Source organism: Gymnogyps californianus, chromosome 12 (assembly GCF_018139145.2).
Source record: "Gymnogyps californianus isolate 813 chromosome 12, ASM1813914v2, whole genome shotgun sequence".
Classification (NCBI taxonomy): domain Eukaryota; kingdom Metazoa; phylum Chordata; class Aves; order Accipitriformes; family Cathartidae; genus Gymnogyps; species Gymnogyps californianus.
The window spans coordinates 23,431,843-23,447,378 of NC_059482.1; the positions used below are offsets into that span (position 1 = coordinate 23,431,843).

Here is a 15,536-nt window from a genome sequence, read left to right on the forward strand (position 1 = left end):
ACCGCCCGGCTCGGCCCGGTACCGCCCGGCTCGGCCCGCCCCGCCCCGGCGCGGCCGCCGTCCCCGCCAAAGTTTCCCGCAAGTTTCCCGTCGCGCCGGTGCCCGCCGCTGCCACGTCCCGGCCGCCCGCCGGCCCGGCCCGGCCCGGCCCGCTCCCTCACCGGTGTCGGCGCGGCGGCGGTGCGGGCAGCCCGCGCGGGCCGGGGCGCTGCCGGCCGAGTCTCCTCCTCCTCCCCCTCCTCCTCCTCCTCCTCCCCCCGCCGCTCCCGCCCCCGCCCGCGCCCCGGGGGGGGGGCCGGTCCCGCTGCCGGAGCCCAGCCCGTGGCCGCGGGTGCGTGTCCTGCCTCCGTGGGGGCTTCCACGCTGCTTTTGGCGCGGGGGGTGGGGGGAGTTTGCTCGTGTGCGCGTGCTTGCACGCGTGGGTTTCCAAGCGGTTGTGCTCGTCGGGGCTTTACACGGTTGTTTTGCACGTGGGAGGCCGTGCACAGCGATCCACACACGTGTCGTGCGTGAGTGCCCGCTGGCATGCTTGCACACGCGCGCAGGTGGGTGTTTGCCCACGGGGGAGCTTGCTCGTGGGGGTTTCTGCAGGCGTTTTTACACTCAGGTGGGTTGCACGCAAGTGTCTGCACCAAGGAGTGTGTGCACAGCGATGCCTGCACACAAACGTGTTGCAAGCGTTTGCACAGGCTGTACTCAGGCATGCTTGCACATAAGCATATTGCATGCAGGCGTTTGCACGCGAGAGGTTGCACGCTGCTGTTTGCCCGTGGTTGTTGTTGCTCGTGGGTGCTTGCAGACGTGCACAGGAGCATGCTCGCTCATGAGTGTTTGCACACGAGCGTGGTGCGTAGAGGGGCTTGCACAGGCGCGTGCTCACACGTGGGCATGCTCACACGCATTTGCAAGGATATTTGCACACAGGCGTGCCGGCACACAAGTGTGATGCACATGGGGCTGCAGCTGCCAGACTTCAGCTTGGCCCGCGGCTTCTTTCCAGCCTGGGCCTCTTCAGGGTTTGAACGCTCCTGGAGCTGCTGGCGCCGTGGCTGCGGTGCCGGGGGGCCGGTGCCGGCTGCCAGAGCAGGCCTGACCCTTCTTCCCTGTAGCTCTGGCTGCTCCCGCAGGATTGGCATTGCTGTGCTCCAAATCCATGAGTCGAAAGCTGGGGCTTGGGAGGGGACCTGGGGGGGGACGGGACATCCCCACCCAAGGGTCCGCATGGGTGAGCGGGTCCTGGATGGCCACGCAGCACTGCCCACCGCATCCCCACACGTCCCGGTGCTCGCTCCGTCATGCTCCTGACCAAGCAGCAAAGCCCCACACTACCATTTTTCCCCCAGTATTTTTCCCTTTGCTGGATGCTTTTCAGCCAAAAAATTGGGAAATACAAGCAGCCAAGAGGATTTGTGTCCCACTGGAGGTGGAAATGATGCCGTGGGACACCGATACCCTTTTCTCCCCCAACATCAAGCAAAGCAGGGAAAAATAAATCAAATTAAAGCAAAACTGCAAATGCCTGTGCCTGTTCTCTTCAAGCCCGGTATTTTTCCACTGGAAACAACCCCAAAAAACTGGAGGTGGGGATGCTCTGCTCTCCCACGCCCCTATCCCTGCATTTTGCACCGGGAAAGTCTGAACCGGCAGCTTTGCTTGCAGCCGGTAAAGTGATTTTGCAGGCGGTTTGGCCAGAGCTGCTGGTGTGTGCTGGCGGGTTGGGGTTTTAACCCGCTCCTGGCACTAAAACGGGGCTTTGAAAGCCGGCAAAGTTTTTTCCAAGTGTGTCTTTACTGTTTGCTTGGATGTGGACAGCTTGGTGACACCAGCAGGTTCAAGTATGCGTTGCAGCGTCCTGGCATCTGTGGTTTTTGCCCTGGCAAAAATCAAACCTCCTTGGCCCAGGGCATGTCACCTAAGGACGTGGACAGTGCCCCATCTCTGTGGTCCATGGACCGTGGTCCTGGCACCCTTCTCCTCCAGCTCTGGGTTTCCAGCCTGGCCCAGGGTGCCCGGCTGTGCCCAAAGGGCTTCCATCTTCGGGGTGGGTCAGTCGGAGGCAGATGGTTGCCCTGTGCTGTGAACTGAGACCTGGAGACTCATCGCATGAGTGGCTGCAGGCGCTGGGGAAGCACAGGGTGGCATCGCTGCCCTGCGGCGGGCACCGGTGTGGCTGAGCCGTCCTTGCTCCCCGCGCCTCTGCATGTGGCCACATCCCTGCAGTTGGACCCAGCAGCCCCTGGAGCACAAGGTGAAGCCTTTTGGGGCAAACCTAACATTTTGGGGAAAAAAAAGAAGACCTTTTTTCCTTCGGCTGGGCCAGCTGGCATCGCTGGGGAGCTGTGCCATCGTGGCTGGGGGTGGCACAGAGGATGCCGCCTCCGTCCCGGCAGTAGAATCAAACTGTAGTATCATAGAATCATAGAGTATCTCAAGTTGGAAGGGACCCCTAAGGATCATCGAGTCCAACTCCCTGCTCCTTCATTCCATTCCCTCGTGTCCTGTCACTGGTCACCAGAGAGAGGAGATCAGCACCTGCCCCTGCGCTGCCCCCCTTGAGGAAGGTGTAGACTGCGATGAGGTCACCCCTCAGCGATGAGGTCACCCTTCTCTTCTCCAAGCTGAACAAGCCAAGTGACCTCAGCCGCTCCTCGTAAATCTTGCCCTCGAGACCCTTCACCGTCTTGGTCGCCCTCCTCTGGACACACTCTCATAGTTTGATGTCCTTCTTCTATTGAGGCACCCAAAACTGCACACAGGACTCGAGGTGGGGCCGCCCCAGTGCGGTGCGGAGTGGGACAACCACCCCCCTTGACCGGCTAGCGATGCTGGGCTTGATGCGCCCCAGGACAGGGTTGGCCCCTTTGGCTGCTAGAGCACACCGTTGACTCCTATTCAACTTGCCATCAACCCAGACCCCAGATCTCTTTCCATGGGGCTGCTCTCCAGCCTCTCGTCCCCCAATTTGTACGTATAACCAGGATTACCCCATCCCAGGTGGAGAATCCAGCACTTGCTCTTCTTAAATGTCATACGGTTGGTGATTGCCCAGCTCTCTAGTCTATCCTGATCTCTCTGTAAGGCCTCGCTACCCTCGAGAGAGTCCACAGCTCCTCCTGGTTTAGTATCATCGGCAAACTGACTTAATGTACGTTCAATTCCTGCGTCCAGATCATTTATAAAAACATTAAAGAGCACTGGGCCTAAAATCGAGCCCTGGGGAACCCCACTGGCCGCCAGCCTGATGCGACCCCATTTACTACAACCCTTTGAGCCCGACCCGTCAGCCAATTCCTCACCCAACGCATGACGGACTGTCTGCTGGGCATTTTGTCCAGAAGGATGCTGTGACAGACAGTATCAAAAGCTTTGCTAAAATCCAAAACCACCACATCTACTGGCTTCCCTTGGTCAACTCGATGGGCGACCTTGTCATAAAAGGAAATTAAGTTGGTTAAGCAGGACTTTCCCCGTGTGAACCCGTGCTGGCTACGACCAATGACTGCGTTGTCTCTCAAGTGTTTTTCAATAACTCCCAGAATAAGCTTCTCCATAATTTTACCAGGCACTGAAGGGAGACTGACAGGCCTCTAATTACCAGGGTCTTCCTTCTTACCCTTCTTGAAAACTGGGACAACATTTGCCAGCTTCCAGGCGACTGGGACCTCTCCAGGCTCCCAAGACCGTTGAAAAATAATGGAAAGAAGTCCCACGATAACCTTGGCCAGCTCTTTCAGTACCCTGGGATGAATCCTTCTGCCTTCTGCCTTCTGCCCCACTGGCTTGACTTCCCACACTTACCAAACCGCGCCGTCATGATGCTCCTGCTCCGGTGGCGCTGCCACGGTGCCGGTGCTGCCGCAGCAGCCGGCTGGGCTCCTCAGCACGGGAGAGCAGGGGTTGCTGGTGAGCCGGTGGTGAGGAGAAGCTCATTAGAGGCAGAAGGTTAATTATATCAGACATGCCCGGGGAGCAGGTTGTCTTTGGGCCATGCCGAGTTGCAGCCGTCTGCCGTGTCCTTGGGGTTTGGTGGTGTCCGGGATGTCCCCCCCCGCCCCGCCCCAGTTCCTCACCGGGCTGCGAAAAAGAGTAAGCAAAAGGAAATTAAAAGCTCTCTCGATTTAATCTGCTCATCTGCATACGAACACTTCCTTTTCTGCTGTCCCAACTGCCGCACAGGCAGAGCCGGAGCAGCTGACCCCGCCGTGGTGGTGCCAACGCCAAGAGCTGCCCTGTGCCCAAGGTAAGGGCTTCGCCTGAGCAAGGGGGGGATGTGGGGGTCCGGCACGGCGCTGGAGGCTCGCCGGGGTGCTGAGCTGCTCCCCACGAAGGCAAAACCCACTCGAAGTGATGCCCATGCCCTGCCATTTCCGGAGGGTGCAGCAAGGGAGCGATACCCTCTCTGGCTCAGCGGCAGCGGGGATGGTGTTCGGCATTGCCGGGCTGTGCCGGGCGGCAGTGGAGGTCGGGCCAAGTGCCTGCGTCGGGTGCCCAGGGGACCCGAGGGTTACGTCAGTGAGAAGTAAAAGGGTTATTTATTGCAAAACATCCTAAAAGGGACGTGGTGGCTGTCCCTCGCTGGGGGTCAGAGGGCGGCCTGTGCAGGCAGCTGCCCAACGCGCTGCCCACTGCGCTGCTGCTCCTGCCCCGGGAGGCTCCGGCTGCGCTGGCCATCGCCAGCCTCAGCGCCTCAAAGCATCAATCCCATCGCTGCATCCACAGTAAAACCATTTGCGCGTCGGGGTTGCACCCCGCACCACTGCGCTCACAGCCTCTCTCCCCGGCTGCTTTGGGTGCCGGCGGTGTTACCGCGGCGGGCGTTGCTGTGAGCGGCACTGGGTGTGGTGTTGCAATGGATGCAAATCTTGCTGCCAGCCGCCTTCCCCCTACCCCGCGCTGGGGACGCTTCCTCCTCCCCAGCTCGGTGCTGGGCCACTGCCAGCAAGCCCCGGCACGGTAGAGCATGCCGGTGACACTTCTGGCTTGCAGGCTGCTTGCCGGGGATTTGCAGCCCCGGGCTGGGATGGCAGCGAGGTCTGAGTCCCTGTTGCGGGGGCCGGGGGGGGGATGGGGGGAAGGCAGAAGCCTTGTCCCCTGTGGTTTTACAACCTTAATGGTAAAACGGATGCGAAGGGCATCTTGCACCCCGGTCGCTGCGGCAAACAACCTCCTCCTCGCCCTGCCGCCAGCGCAGCCGCTTGGTGCTTCCGGGCTGGGGCTTTGCCGCCATCGCTTTCGTGGGGCTTGGCTGCTGCGGGTGGGGGAAAGCCACCGGGGCCCCGTCTTTGTCCTGCAGCCGGCGCGTGGGAAAGGGCCAAGGTCCCGGGGGACGTGGGTGGGGGCTCTGGGGAGCTGCCCAGGTCCTGGGTGCCTTTTGCAGGAGAGGACCATGGCGATGCCCACCCTGCTGCTCATCGCCCTCGTCCTCTGCCTCGCCGCCTGCATCCTGCGGGCTCAAGGTAGGGACATCTCCCATCCCGGCGTTGGGCTGGATGCTTTTGGGGCCGTTCGGGGCTCCCTGGGCCGGGACAGGATGGGGAGGGTGCCGTATGCTGAGGCTCAGCTCCCGAAATGGCTCCATCAGAGCGGGAGGAGATGTACACCCTGGAGAAGGAGCTGCAGCAGGGCTGCGGCAGCGCCCACCGTGCCAGGGAGAGGTGAGTCCCGGCTCCCACCCCGCTGTCCCCTGGACCTCCCACATCCCCCCAGACCCACAGGGGCCAGATCCTGCTGCACCCTGCCCCCAACACCCTCCCCGTGCAGGTTAAACTGGCTGGAGGAGAAGCTGGCCCGCCGGGAGAAATACAACTTCACGGGCAGCATGATCGAGACCTACGTGTTCAAGTTCATGGCCGAGCACTTCAGAGGGTTAAACCTCAGCAGCAGGATGGTTGGTCCCCCCGCACTGCTGGGGTTATTCCCAGGGGATGCCCGTACCCCCCTGGGCCCCCTCCATCCCTCCACCCCCAGTGGGAGGTGCTGGGGGGGTGCTGGGGTGGCTGACACTTGCCCACACTGGGTTTCCATCATCCTCCAAGGATGCTTTACGCCAGCAAAACCTCCTGAAACGCAGCTCTGCCAGGGTGTTGCAGGCAGCCATGGCTGCAGGTCCCCAGCACCATCGCTGGGATAAATCCGGGGGATTCTAAAGCCGGGGGGGGTTCTGCAGCCGAGAGCTGGGATTTCCATCCTGAAGCTCTTCTGATTTACGAAAAGGAAAGCCCTGGCCCCCATCTCTCCGCAGTGGGAAGGGAGAGGGAAACCGTAGTGGGGAGCGTGTGGGTGACTTCCCTGTACCGGTGCAAGGGGGTCACGTGGCAGCACCGCAGCACTTCTCCCGGCCGTGGGGCTGCCCTGCCAGGGAGGTCCGACCGCTCCGGCCCAAGGTCCCTTCCTGCAGGACAAGGCAGGTTTTGCAGACAGGGGTGCCTGCCTGCTAGCTGGGACCCCCTGCTCGGGACCTGGGAGCAGAGACTGTCCGAGGGAGCACACCAAGGTGTGAAAGCCCACTGGAAAAGCATCCCGGCGCAATGCCATCTGCCCCGTGCTCGCCCCACGGCGGGGCCGGTGGGACAGGCGTGCCCACCCATGGGTGACAGACCCCACACCCGCGGCCCCCCCGTGTGCTATGGGCTGGGAGGGCTCCGACGTCAAGATGGGAGCGGCTGCTATATCTGTGCGTCTGCAGGCACCGCGGCAGAGCTGGAGCTGCCGCTGGGGCCAGGGGATGCTGCGGGGCCACGCCGGTAACTGGGGTGGCTGTGCTAGGGGGGGCAGCCGGGGCAGCACCCTGACCCCCCCCGAGGCAGCTGAACCCATCTCTCCCCTGCCCACCGGCGTAGGATGTGAAGCTGGGCAGGGGCGGGAGGCTCAGGCATGCCATGAACTTCCCGGCGGAGCTCATGGAGGGTGTCCGGGCACGAGGAGTGGAGCAGGAGCTCATTTGCATCTACATCCACAGCCCCTGCATGTTCCAGGTGAGCCGCAGGTCCTCGCACGGCCCCCCCGAGCATCCTTGGCCAGCAGCACGCCTGCCCCATCACCCACCCCTGCTGAGATGCTCGGGGTGGGCGGGATGTCCTGGGGACCCAGGACTTTCCCCGCAGGCACCCCGACTCTTGCAGGACGCCCACAACAGCTCCGTGCTGAACAACAACGTGCTGGGAGCCTTCCTGCAGAGCGGGCACGTGGCCGGGCTCAGCCGCCCCGTGGAGATCCAGTTCTGGCACAACACGGTGCTGGTGAGCAGGACTCCAGCGCGGGCATGAGCCGGGGGGCGTTCCCAGCGCCACCGTTTCCCCTGGAGCTGGGGAAGAGAAAGTGTCCCCTCTTTGCACTGGGACCAGAAGGTTTCTGGGGTCCCAGGGAGCAGAGAGGGTCCCCAGCTCTCCCCCTCTGTCCCCTTCCCACCAGGATGCCTCCAATGCCACCTGTGTCTTCTGGAAGCCCGGAGCCGGTAAGTGTGGCCACAGCCAGAACAGGGGCAATGCCAGCTCGGTGCCACCCCAAAGGCATCGCCCGTCCGCCTCCCGTGCAGCCCTGGCAGGGCTCCACATCCCCTCGATGTCCCCGTCCCCTGGCCGCTGTGCCACCCTCTGACGGCAGCTCTCTGGCAGGCGCGGGCAGCACAGGCAGCTGGAGCAGGGAAGGCTGCGAGACCACGCACAGGGAGGGCACCGTTATCTGCCACTGCAACCACCTCACCTACTTCGCCGTCCTGCTGGTCCACAGCCCTCCTTCCTCCTTCCTCCTTCCCTCTTCCACCTTCCCTCCTTCCTCCTTCCCTCCTTTTTGCTTCCTCCTTCCTTCCCTCCTTCCTTCTTTCCTCCTCCCCTCTTCCTCCTTCCCTTGTTCCCTCCTTGCCTCTTCCTTCTTCCCTCCTTCGTCCTTCCCTCCTTCCATCTTCCTCCTTTCCCTTTCCCTCCATCCTTCTTCCTCCTCCCTGGAGGTGTGGGTGTAGGTGGGTGTAGGGCTACAGGGTATATGGGGGGTACAGGGTGTATGGGGGGGTACAGGGTGTATGGGGGGATGCGGGGTGCATGGGGGGTACAGGGTGTATGGGGGGTACGGGGTGTGTGGTGGGGTACGGGGTGTATGGAGGGTGTCCTGCAGGAGAGGGTGGCCAGGGGGGTGGTTTTGCAAGGGCCCCCCCCCTTCCCCAGTGGGTGGGTGCTGCTGCGGGACTCGCCCGCTCACCCCCTCCCTCCCTCTCCCGGCAGCTCCCGGCGAGCACCCTGAGCCCAGCCCAGCTGGCATCGCTCACCCACATCAGCACCATCGGCTGCTCCCTCTCGGCTGCCGCCGCCCTCTGCACCCTCCTGCTCTGCTGCTTCTCCAGGTAGAGCCGTGCCGTGCCGTGCCGTGCCATGCATGCCACGTTGGGCTGTGCCATGCCATGCTGTGCCACACCGTGCCATGCAGTGCCGTGCCATCCGGCGGGCACCCACCAGCACCCCCTGCCCTCCCCGCTCTTGCAGGCAGCGGCTGAGGGACAACACGACCAGGATCCACATGCACTCCTGGCCGCGCTGCTCCTGCTCAACTGCAGCTTCCTGCTGAGCACGCCGCTGGCCGCCAGCGCCGAGGGGCTCTGCCGGGTCACCGCCGCCCTGCTGCACGCCAGCCTTCTCTGCACCCTGGCGTGGATGGCTGCTGAGGCTTTCCACCTCCTCCTCCTCCTCGTCAAGGTCTACAACGTCTACATCCAGCACTACCTCCTCAAGCTCTGCCTTTTCGCTTGGGGTGAGTGGGCACCCGCCCGGCCCTGCCTGCCCGCGCCTGCCCACGGCACGGCTGTCCCGGCACGGCCCCACACAGCCTGTCCCTGGGCCCGCAGGTCTGCCCACGCTGGCCGTGGCGGCTATTTTTGTCTTCAAGAGAGATACATATGGGTACCACGCCATCAGCACCTCTGAAGGCTACAGCAATACGACTATGTGAGTGAAGGGGGCTGCCAGCTTCCTGGGCACCCTGGGCATACTGGGCACCCCATGGACCCTGGGCACCCCTGGCACACCATACACCCCAGGCACCCTGGGCACAGCATGCACCCCAGGCACAGCATGCACTCTGAACCCCTCAGGCACAGCATGGACTGCAGGCACAGCACGCACCCCGGGCACAGCATTGCACCCTGAACACCCCGGGCACAGCACGGACCCCAGGCACAGCATGCACCCTGGGCATGCCAGGCACCCCAGACACACCAGGCACCCTGGGCACTCTGAACACACCATGCACCTTGGGCACACCAGGCACCCTGGGCATGCCGGGCACCCCGGCACATGGGGCACACTGCGCACCCTGGGACCCATGCAGCCTGGGCACCCCGGGCACACCAGGCACCCCAGGCACATGGGGCACACTGGGCACCCTGGGCACCCCAGGCACACCAGGCACCCAGGCACATGGGCACACTGCGCACCCTGGGACCCCATGCAGCCTGGGCACCCCGGGCACACCAGGCACCCAGGCACATGGGGCACACTGCGCACCCTGGGCACCCCGGGCACACCAGGCACCCCTGGCACATGGGGCACACTGGCACCCCGGGCACCCTATGCAGCCTGGGCACCCCGGGCACACCAGGCACCCCGGGCACATGGGCACACTGGGCACCCGGGCACACCAGGCACCCCAGGCACACGGAGCTGCCCCAGGGCTGCGGCCAGCAGGAGCCAGCCATAGCTCTGACGGGTGCCACTTTTTGGTGAGCCCGGCTCTGCCAGCTGCCCGCCTCCATCTCGCCGCGCATGGGAGCACCCGCCGCCGTGCCCCTCCTGCGCCCAGCTCCTTCTCGGGGGTGCTGGCCCTTGTCCCCAAGAGAGTCCCCCTCTGCCAGGTGCTGGCTCACCAGCCCACCGGCCCATCACGCCACCCTCTGCTACGCCGGCCTCATCCTGCTCTTCAACACCGTGGTGCTGGGGAGAGTGGTGATGATACTGCGGAGGATCCGGCGGCAGAAGGAGCAGGCAAGGAAGGACTGGGTGACGGTGCTGGGGCTCACCGGCCTGCTGGGCACCACCTGGGGCCTGGCCTTCTTCAGCTTCGGCGTCTTCCTCGTCCCCCAGCTCTACCTCTTCACCATCCTCAACTCCCTGCAAGGTCGGTGGGGGGGGAGGGTTTTTGGAGGGACGGGCACCCCGTGGTTTGGGAGGGTCCTCGTCACCTTCCTGCTCCTCGCAGGAGCTCGGTGCACCCACGGCAGTGACCGCGTTGCCACCCACCCACAGGTTTCTTTGTCTGCCTCTGGTACGTCACCGTGCACCGCCGGAGCAAGCCGGGCTCCTTCAGCAACACCTCCAGATAACGTGCCCTGACGCCAGGGTGAGGGGCTGCGAGGGGAGCTCGGGAGCTGCTCCCTGAGGACGCGGTGTGGTGACATCCCCCGGGACTCAACAGCCAGCGCCGCGGACGCCGCGGGTTTCTTCAGGGGAAGCATTTGGGCTGCAAAGCCGGATTTCTGGGCGGTGGGAGCTGCCTGCTGCCGGGGGGCTGCGGCTGGGGGCCCCGTGGGTGCTGCGCTCCCCTGGGGACCGCGGCTGCCCCCGTGCCAGCCCAGGGCAGCCCTGCCGGCTCGCAGCCCCTCCATTAGTAACCAACACTGACTTCTTCTCCTGAAGGCGGACACTTCTCATTAAAAGCGCCCTTTAATTGCCGATGCAGGTCTCCTCCACCGCCGGAGGAGCGGTGCGGCTCTGGCTGGGGTCCCGCAGCCGTCCGCTGCCACCCCGTCACCCCCGGCCCCACGGCGGGCAAAGCCGGCAGAGCTGGCAGCCACGCTCTGCCTTGTCGTTAGTGAAGGTCCCACTAGATGGCACGAGGATTTCGAAGATGGTCCCAGCTCTGGACTGTGCACACAGCAGGGCCGGCCGGCAGCGGCACGGGCCTCCGGCGGTGCCGGTTAGCAGTGCCGGTTAGCGGTGCAGAGGAGCCCCGTGACAGCCAAGAGGGGACGTCCGAGCCCCCTCGGGGAGCTGCCACCACACATCTCACAAGGGACAGCCAGAAGCGGGGGCTCTCCGACTACATCCCCCCGACCCATTTGGTGCCGGCACGGCTGCAGGCTGGCAAGCATGGCTGTAAGGCCGTGGCACCCCCAAACCCCCCCGACCCCGGGTTTTCACCCACGACAGCACCCCACCAAAAGCCCTCCTGCTTGCCCCAAAGCCAGTGTGGGGATGGAGGCCACCCGCAGCCCCGGGTCGGTGGGCAAACGGGCGAGCAGGGTTTCAGCTTGGCATCGGGTGAACGTGCCGGGGTGGAGGAGAGGGTGGGAAGTGAGTAAGTGAACCGATAACCCGACTTTCCTCCCACTCTCACTTGGGAAGGCAGACCCCGAGCAGAGCTCCTCGACACGACCAAACGCTTTATCGGGGTTTAAGCAGTCCAGCTTGCAGGAAATAAATAGCGAGGACAAATTGCAGGGACTAAACCCATCGGTTGGAAGTGGCGAGTCAGCCCTGAGCCCCCGGCGCATCCCCATACACCGGGCTTAACCTGGAACTGCACCCATGGGTTTGCCTTTCCTGGGTGCCCGGGATTTTGGAGCTGGGCATCCCACTCTGCCTGCTGGGATGCAGAGCAGCATCACAACGTGGTGATGCTGGCATGGCCGCGAATCCGCCTGTGGTGACAGCGGGATCCCCACCGTCCCCATGCTTGTAGCTTGCAGGGTGCACCAGCGAGGTGCCATTTGCTGGTGCTGCCCATTTCTGGTCCGGTGGCAGGGGACCGGGCATCACCGGGCAGCCTCACGGGGTGACACGCTGCCCGTCTCTGCCTTCCTGTGCCGCTCTGCCGAGCGGCGTTTCCCTTTCTGGCTGCTTCCCAGGGCCTGGTTCTGGGCAGCGAAGGAAGCTGCTGGCTATTGTTCTTTGTTTCATGCACAAAGGGCAGCCAGCGCCACCGAGTTTCCATCCCTCCCGCCGGCAGCCAGCACAAAAGCCCGTCCTGCCGGCGCTGTGTGCCCCGACCTTCCAGCCCGCGGGCACCGCGGAGCCCCCGGCTCGTGGGTGCGCTCCCGCCGCGTGGCGATGAGCTGTGCATGTCTCACCGCTCCGGCGGCTGACTTCAGCTATTAAATAAGAAGCCTGGGGGTTTGGTGAGGTGCCAAGCGCCCGGCTTGTCCCCCATGAGCCCCACCATAGGAGAGTCGCATCGCGGCTGTGGCAGCTCCAGCCCCCCCGGTTGCTCTTGGGATGCGCTTTCTGTGCCCCTTCTCCCCATCTCAAGATTTTGGGGCTTGCGGTGTGAGTCACGCCGGCTGCCGGTGCCTGCCTACGCACCGACACCGGTGCGTGAATACACCTTGTTCCGGTATCCAGTGGCGCTTGGAAAACAATCACTTGGTGGTTGCCTCCTGGCAGCGGGAACACGGCACCCGTGGGGCACGGTGGTCCCCGGGGAGCTGAGCCTGTTGTTGGGGACCGGTGGGACACGGTGGTCGCCGGGGAGCTGAGCCTGTTGTTGGGGACCGGTGGGACACGGTGGTCCCTGGGGAGCTGAGCCTGTTGTTGGGGACCGGTGGGACACGGTGGTCCCTGGGGAGCTGAGTCTATTGTTGGGGACCGGTGGGACACGGTGCTCCCCGGGGAGCTGAGCCTGTTGCTGGTGACCAGGGGCAGAAAAGGCACCCACCGTGCCAGGAGCGGGGTCAAAACACTCCCCGAGGTCCCCTGGGAGCGCAGGGTGGGATCCAGCCTCCCACCACCCCCAGTGCCCCACAGCGCCGGGGCCGGCTCGCCCCAGCCCCGGGACACCGCGGGCAGGAGAAGGGGGAGCCGGCCCATCTAACCTCCCCAAGGAGAAATAATCCTGTTTACCTTCCCCTGCGCCTTATCAGGCAGGAGGCCGGTGCCGAGCTGCCGGAGAGGGTTGTGCCGTCCTTTTTTCCCCAGGAAAGGCGGCTTGGCATCCCTGCGGTGCCTTCAGGCCTAAACCAAGGGGCAAAGCTCTGGAATTATTGCAAATCCTCCAAATTTTGGGGAAACAAGCAGCCAGGGAAGAGACTAAATCCATTTGGGAATGGAAGGTTGGGGGCAAACCTCGGCTCCATTTTAGGATCTGCTTTTGGGACTTGGCTGCCGGCGAGCAGACAAGCCCGGTTCCCGCATCCCGCGGGAGCATCCTCACCCAGTGCTTGTGCACCCCCGGGGACCGATTTTCCCCCAGGCTTCCCTGACATCATCGCGGGTTTATTTGCAAAGCCGAGCCTAAACAAATAAGTCGGGTTTATTGCTCTCTCTACGGTTGGGTTTTACAGCCCTGGCACCTGGTGAGTCACTGTTGTCGTTGCTGCCCGACAAAGAAACCCCGACGTGGGGTGGGGGGGACCCACTTCCCCATTTGATGTATTTTCGGGAGCAAGGCTGCGGGAGGTGGAGCGGCGGCGATGGGGGAGCGGGACCCCCCCTCAGCCGCTCAAGGCAGCTACGGAGCTTCCTTGGGCTCCCCTGGGATCGCCATCCTCCAAGGTTCCCAAGGCTGCCCTGGCACGGCTCACCGGATTTGGACGGGGGACCTCCCGGCATCCCCTCCCACCAACACTCGTCTGCTTCATCATCCTCATCCTCACCCTCCTTCTCCGCTTACCGGAGCTGGGCTGAGCCCCGCTCACGGTTGCAGCTCCCCTGGGAGCATGGCGGTCTCCCAAGGGGCTTTTAGGGGGGGGGTCTGGGCACCCTGGGTTGGGGCTGTCACCGCCCGGCAGCGGGCCTGGCGCTCGCCGGCTCACCCTCGCCTTCAGACAGCGCCGGGGCACCTCTGCCCGTACTTGCCTCGCCTCGGCCGGCGGCAGCAGCATGGCGGGACGTGCCCTCGCCTGCCGGAGCCTGCCCGTCCCACGGCCGTGCCGTCGCGCTCTCCCGGCACGCTCCCCGCTCGCTCGCCCGCCGCCAGCACCGGGGCTTTCAGGAGCTTTCAGGAAAGTTTTAGGGCTTTGAGGAACTTTGAAGAGCTTTTAGGGTTTTTCGGAAGTTTTAGGGCTTTAAGAAATTTTAGAGCTTTTAGGGCTTTTAGGAACTTTTAGGGGGTTTAGGAACTTTTAGGGCTTTAGGAGTTTTTAGGGGGTTTAGGATCTTTTAGGGCTTTTAGGAACTTTTAGGGCTTTAGGATCTTTTAGGGCTTTTAGGAACTTTTAGGGGTTTTAGGAGCTTTCAGGGCTTTTAGGAACTTTTAGGACTTTAGGAGTTTTTAGGGCTTTTAGGAACTTTTAGGGCTTTAGGAACTTTTAGGGGTTTTAGGAGCTTTGATGGTTTTTAGGAACTTTTAGGGGTTTTAGAAACTTAGGAACTTTTAGGGCTTTAGGAGCTTTTAGGGCTTTTAGGAACTTTTAGGCTTTTTAGGAGCTTTGATGGTTTTTAGGAACTTTTAGGAGGTTTAGGAACTTTTAGGAACTTTTAGGGCTTTAGGAGCTTTTAGGGCTTTTAGGAACTTTTAGGGCTTTTAGGAACTTTTAGGGGTTTTAGGAACTTTTAGGAACTTTTAGGGCTTTAGGAGCTTTTAGGCTTTTTAGGAGCTTTGATGGTTTTTAGGAACTTTTAGGGGGTTTAGGAACTTTTAGGAACTTTTAGGGCTTTAGGAGCTTTTAGGGTTTTTAGGAGCTTTGAGGGCTTTTAGGAACTTTCACAGCTTTGAGGAACTTTCAGGGTTTTCAGGAACTTTTAGGGCTTTGAGGAACTCCCCGGCTTGAGCAATAAACCCTTATCAGGCCGAGTGAGTGCCGCTGGCCTGAGCCCAAGGGCAAATGTTCCTTGCAAGGGACAACACAAGGATTTCCTCCCTCTCTGAGCTCAGCCAGCGTCTTTGAAGACAGCAGCACGGCCTGCCGACTCACAGATAATCCCGATAACATCAACAAGTGCAGACGTCGACCTAAAAATAACGCCTGATAACGTCAAGTGCGGACAAAAGGCTCTTTGTTCCATAAACAGCAGCAAAAAGATGGCCCAAAATGTCCTTTCCTCACTGGGATGCGGGGTCCGCACCTGATCCCCCCCCTCCAGGAGGGCCTGATCCTGTGGAAGCCGGCGCTGGGTTTAGCAGCATTATTCCCGGGAGGTGGATTTACGGCATTTCCCGACGGAGCCGGTCGGGCTGACCCGCAGCGGGAGGCTTGGCTCGCTGCGATGCTCCCATGGCTCCGGCTGCCATCAACACGCGTTTTGGAGCCGGCCCCGCTCCCCGCGGGCGTGGGGATGGTCAGGCTTCAAAGGCGGCCATGTTAGCCACGGTCCGGCCACATGAGCCCGCGTGAGCCGCTTCCCGTGGGAGCCGCTTGCCGTGGGAAATTCGGGGCTTGGAGCTGGAAATTAAACCAAGCCGGGGTGCGACGCGAGCGTGCGGGATGTCCCCCGCTGCGGGGGTCCCAGCACAGCCATGGCACCTCCGGTGCCGTGGCCGCCTTTTATCTCCATCGCCTTCCCTGTCGGAGCGGGAGGTTGTTTCCACCCTTCCCCCAGCAGAAAGGAGAGTCTCATTCAAGCCATTGAAAATATCTGCAAGAGCAACTATTTACCCAGGGCACTTCCCAGAGCCCT

The 15,536-nt window shown here is 62.6% G+C and overlaps 1 protein-coding gene across 1 annotated transcript; it reads left to right on the forward strand.

The window, feature by feature from the left end:
• Positions 1–5,392: 5,392 nt before the first annotated feature.
• Positions 5,393–10,498, forward strand: ADGRG5 (adhesion G protein-coupled receptor G5). The gene is given in 13 exon segments (XM_050904315.1): positions 5,393–5,456; positions 5,582–5,654; positions 5,761–5,887; positions 6,840–6,974; positions 7,122–7,238; positions 7,411–7,453; positions 7,614–7,720; positions 8,217–8,335; positions 8,475–8,509; positions 8,512–8,739; positions 8,834–8,933; positions 9,839–10,101; positions 10,230–10,498. Coding segments are annotated over 13 exon segments (1,488 nt in total). The 3' UTR covers positions 10,307–10,498.
• Positions 10,499–15,536: the final 5,038 nt, after the last annotated feature.